A 5,092-nucleotide genomic window follows, 5' to 3' on the forward strand; every position below is an offset into this window, starting at 1 on the left:
AAAAGTCCAATTCAGTGTTCACACGAAGTCCAGGATCATTCCAGGACCACAGGAAGAACCGCTGGCTTGCTTTTAATCCAGTTTTTTTTTTAACCTTTCAGTAGTTAAAGCTTTACCAGAAGGCAGGAGTGTAGGAAACATCGTCGTCCAATATGTCTCACGTAAATCCGAACCTCAGATTCCTTTTGTGGAGTAAAAAGGCTAAGTGCTGTTTTTAAGTTCATTTGAGCTGCAAAGATTATTTCCCCTTCCCCGTTTTTAGGATTTCCTGTCTTCCCCCATTCAATCTTGGCTGCCACAACCAGACAGACAGAAAGCACGAGGACTTCTTTCTCTTGCATCTGTAGCAGAACCTTAGCAGCAGACAGGAACTGCTCCAGGGCTGTCAGAGATGCATTTCATGTTATGATACGCACAGCCTTTTCAAATACAGTATACTGACACAAGTAACTTTCTGCTCTGCCCACCAAGTACCCCACATTCCCGCTACATTTTCATCTTTGACATCAGGGGCTGGCAGACTTTTGCTATAAAGGGCCACATGGCAAGTATGCTAGGCTTTGAAGGCCCTACTCTGTCACAACCATTCAATTCTGCCATAGTGTGAAAGCAGCCAGACAAACATGAAAAGAGCGTATGTCATAAAACTGGACACTGAAATTTAAATTTCATATACTTTTCACAAGGTATTTTTGACTTTCAACCATTTAAAAATATAAAACCATCTTTGTTCATGCACTGTACAAAAACAGGTGGTGCGACAGGCAAGTTTGCCTGACTCCTGTTCTAGTTACTATCCCAACGCCAGGAAGTTTGCCACATTCATTCCAGAAGACTTCTAGATTTCTCTAGAACTTGGTTCTACTTGATTTATAAATAAGCTCAGACAATACTTAGCTTCCAAATGTATTATAGTCTCTTTTTATTCTTTTGGTAAACTCTTCCAGAGTTAGCTACTTCGGTTTGTAGATGATGAAATGTATATAGATCCACTTCAAATGCTGGCACTGCTATGAACATGGTCTCTCCCTTCAAATCAGAATTAAGACTTTTGGTTCTTGATTTTATATTCCAGTCCCAGAAGTAGGTTAACTGTAGTCATAGTTATCTGAAGACAGTCTTATGCTGCATAGCAGTTATCTACAAACAGGCTCTAGCTTCTCCAGGAAAATCTATAGGATGAATTTAAATATATTAAACTAAGAGGCATTCTCTCAAATGAGTTTAAATGCATTTTTATTTTTAGACAACCTACATGACATGTTTTTCTTAAAAACAATGCCTCCGCTCCAAATAAATCAGGATCAAAATAAAAGATGAGTTCAAGATGGCATCAGTCCATCTAAGTCCTGTTGTGTGGATGAAAAGCAGCAGCCATTACGACGACGGGTGATAGATCCAAAGCAATTACTGAATTTGTTACTGTAAAAACAAGGAAGACTTGAATTAACAGCTTTTTCTAATACGAAAGTACTAAACATTTCCCAGGCTGCATATGTATTCCCCTATTCAATCTGGGCCGCCACAAAGACAGACAGAAAGCGCAGGGAGTCTTTTCTTTCGCATCCTAGTGCAAACCAAAAGAACAACAATTTGTTCAAGGTCTATCAGTGGATGCAGAACATCCTTACCAAATCTTCTGAGGAAAGTCTCACTCATAACTTTATTCTATCAGCAAAAGCCTCAGGTACTGCCAGGTTAATTCCTTTGGCCAAGAAAGTCATTTTTGTCCGTTGTTGCCTCTAATTTTTTTCACAGTAGTCTCACAAGTTTCTAATTTGTCCCTCATTCATATGAAAGCTTCTGAAAGCTAGGGTAATGAATTTTTGTACCACCCACTGCATTAACTGCGTTATTTGACTTAACCAATACAATTTGCATTATCACAACAGTTGGTTCTATGTGTATTTCCCTGACTAAAAGCTAGTAATATCCAGAGGCTTTCAACGTTAATGTCAGTAATTCAAAGTAAAAAACAGCCTGAATCCCATGCATATGTGTGGTCACAATTATGAAGGCAGTTTGATTAATAGGTCATTTCTACTGAGAAGATTACCAACTTGGGGTATCATATCTGAAATCTAGTTCATACTATACTCCACTATAGGTGGCTTTATAATGCCATCTGCATTCAAAGGCTTTTCTATAAATAAGATTCCAAGCCCTTCTGCACTTGTCTTTCATGTGAAGCCTAACACTCTTTAGACTCCCCAAGATAAAAAACTAGATCCTAGATCCATGTTTTAAAAAGCAACTGCTGTAGGAGCTATTCTACTATTCCAGTGGCATGAAACAATCAGAATCACTCATACTTACACATTTCTCCATTTCTAAACCATCCTTAAAGAAAATCATATATGGGGTCACACCATCCTCACGGTAGTCCAGGAGAGCAACCATACCATCTGGATTCATGTTTTCACCAATAAAGAACTTGGGAAACAAATAAGATACCCAGAATTAGACCATTAATTAATACAGAAATATAGCATATCAAGACGAACCCCATAAACTACAGAACAACAAAGGATGATGGAGTGTTCTACAACAGAATTTCAGCAACTAACTCAAAGCGGTGAGAGCTGCCCGGGAAAGAAATATTCATTGAGCACAAAGATCTGTTCCCGTTATTAATGCATTGCAATAACCAAAATGAGAAAGTCATCCAAGACACTTCAGGATTTCTGGAAACTTTTATTCTCAACTCAGACAATCCCAAAATCTACAAGCACAGGGAACATGTGCTGACAATAATACAGGACTTCAAACATCAAGCATCATATGCTCAAGGGATGAATGAAAACTAGGAAATTAAAGTGCCAGGGTGTGACAGACTTTATCTGGAAATACTTAGGGCCAGGAAGCCTACTTTCTACAGTCTTAGCAAACCAGTTCAATCTGTTAATCTACCTATGTATTTAAAGCACTGAAAAACTTGGGGAGGAAATGACCATTTTAATTACATCAGACTCACAACATAATTTTTTGCTCTTGCTATTAAAACTGCACTCTCTTTTGATGTAAAAACAGGGTATTTACCTGATAGTTGTTAAAATTAGCAAGGATGTGCTTGATTTGTTCTGCAGCCCCTGTCATAAAAGATTTTACTCTTTCTGGTCTCTGTTCTTCAAGTTTGCCTTTGATTCTAAAACAGTATTTCAAATATAGGTTAAAACACGAGCCACTTTTAATTAAATGAAAAAAAAATCAAAGCTATAACTAAAAACAAAACCAACTAGTTGTCTACCTTCTGTAAGCAAAGTAACACGGCAGTCAAGACACTTGCTGGTTTACAAAAAGGATCTTTCAAGACAGTTTTCAATTAAGAATCTCATGTCAAAAGTTAGCCAATCAGTCATCCTCAACCCAGAGAAGACAGCTGGGGGTTGGGAACATCACTTACGATTTCATGTAATCTTTGATATACTTCTTGTAAGCTTCCTTTGTGAAGCTGGTTTCCTGCAAGTGATGGTTCATGACAATATCTACACCAGTGATGACTGTACTTTCGGTACCTTCGCCCTCGGGGCCTTCAGCGGAGGCATTTCCACCAATGAGCGAATCATCAATGCTACCCTCTGTCCTACTGACCATCTGGGTTAAGGAAAAACAGGAGTTTGTTGTAAAAGACGTCCCTGACATTGGCATAAACGCATCCCAAACTTTCTACACAAGCAGGTCACGAACACGTTATTTCCCCCTCCCTCCCGCATTCTCGTTTTGGTTGAAAACCATTTGAGGAGGGGGGAGGGAATTCACGACCCGCCGGCTTCCTGTTGGGTTCAATTCTTTGCTGACGGCATTTTTAACCGAGTGGGGGTTGTTGCCAGTTGGTTGCTAAGGGGAGATGGCCAAATAGGAAAGAGAGCAAAACACGAAGGGCTTCGGGTTCCCATATCTAAGAACACCACACAACCCGGACAACCCCGGATGAGCACGGGTGCCAAGGCCGGGAGGACCTATTTCCAGGCTCGGCTCCGCCTCCACTTTTTCTAGAAAAACCCAAGCCCGGAAAGGACGTCTCCTCCGCCAGGAGGCAGCGGAGAGGATTGCACAACCTCGGGCGGGGAGGCGGCGGAAACCCGAGCCGGCCCGGCCTGGCCTTTCCCCGCGCGGCGGCCCTGCCGACTCACCTTCCCTTCCACCTCCAGGCACAGGCCGTCCGCGATCTCCCGAATCTTGTAAATGTCGGAGAACATCTCATCATCTGCCCAGGGACACAGACGCGCCCGTCACGGAAGCCCGGCGCCGGCGCCGCCATTTCCCGCGCCCGCCGCACGCGGCCTCTGCGCCCTCCCCGGGCGCGGCGCGTGCCCCAGGCCCAGGCCCCAACCCCTCCCCGGTCCGGGCGGAGGCGGCGGAGGCCTCTCTCTCGGCCCTCCCCGCACCCGTCTCCAGCGCGCGAAAGGACCAGCAGTACGGCCAGCACTCACGGCTGATGAGGTCCCGGTAGATGATCATGATGGCGGCTGGAGGGAGGCGGCGGCGGCGGCGTGGCAGGAGCCCGGAGCGCGGAGCGAGCGCAGAGCGAGCGCGGAGCGGCCGGAGCGGCGCTGGGGGGAGGGGGGAGCGGGCGGAAAAGGCCGACTCAGCCGCTCCCCAACCTCATATAGAGGGCGCGTCCCCTGACGTCATCGCCCGCTGCGCCTCCGGAAGCGCCGCAAGCGGTGACGTGGCTCGCGGAGCCGCGCGGTGGGCGGGGTCACGGCGTGCATGCGTGGGGGTGGAGGCGAGCATCCGGGGACTTACCGCGAAGACACAATGGCGTGTGCTGCGAGGAGGCTGGGCGGAGCGCGGGACGAGGGAAAGACTGGAGGCGCGGAGAGCCGGACTCGAAGGGCCCGCCCCGCAACTCCCTCTTTTGCGGGACTGTCTGGGGCAGTGGGTCCCTGGGTGGGGCGTTGATGGAATGTCTTCGAGTTTCCGTCCCACGTTCCGCCGGGCTCCCACCCCCTTCTGGAGCTAAAGTTTCCGCACTGGTTGGGGGACTCTGAGTTTACGGAGGGCCAGCCCTTCAGACCTGGAGGAGTCCGCGAGCCTGTCGATGAAGAGGAGGGCGGGGGAGTGGGCTCTGGTTTGACGCCTTCAGTCC

General features: G+C 46.4%; 1 protein-coding gene and 2 non-coding genes across 3 annotated transcripts; all 3 read right to left on the minus strand.

The window, feature by feature from the left end:
* Positions 1-266: 266 nt before the first annotated feature.
* On the minus strand, positions 267-397 carry LOC111763999 (small nucleolar RNA SNORA31). The gene has a single exon (XR_002796710.2). It is a non-coding gene; the product is annotated as a small nucleolar RNA SNORA31 (small nucleolar RNA).
* A 501-nt stretch (positions 398-898) lies between these two features.
* Positions 899-4,657, minus strand: TPT1 (tumor protein, translationally-controlled 1). The gene is made up of 6 exons (XM_004457859.5): positions 4,434-4,657; positions 4,134-4,207; positions 3,404-3,594; positions 3,040-3,145; positions 2,317-2,433; positions 899-1,422 (listed from the first exon to the last, which is right to left on the minus strand). The coding sequence occupies exons 1-6, from the start codon at positions 4,459-4,461 to the stop codon at positions 1,420-1,422; spliced, it is 519 nt and encodes a 172-aa protein (XP_004457916.1). The 5' UTR covers positions 4,462-4,657; the 3' UTR covers positions 899-1,419.
* Positions 1,494-1,620, minus strand: LOC111763998 (small nucleolar RNA SNORA31). The gene has a single exon (XR_002796709.1). It is a non-coding gene; the product is annotated as a small nucleolar RNA SNORA31 (small nucleolar RNA).
* Positions 4,658-5,092: the final 435 nt, after the last annotated feature.

This window comes from Dasypus novemcinctus, chromosome 15, assembly GCF_030445035.2.
Source record: "Dasypus novemcinctus isolate mDasNov1 chromosome 15, mDasNov1.1.hap2, whole genome shotgun sequence".
NCBI classification, from domain to species: domain Eukaryota; kingdom Metazoa; phylum Chordata; class Mammalia; order Cingulata; family Dasypodidae; genus Dasypus; species Dasypus novemcinctus.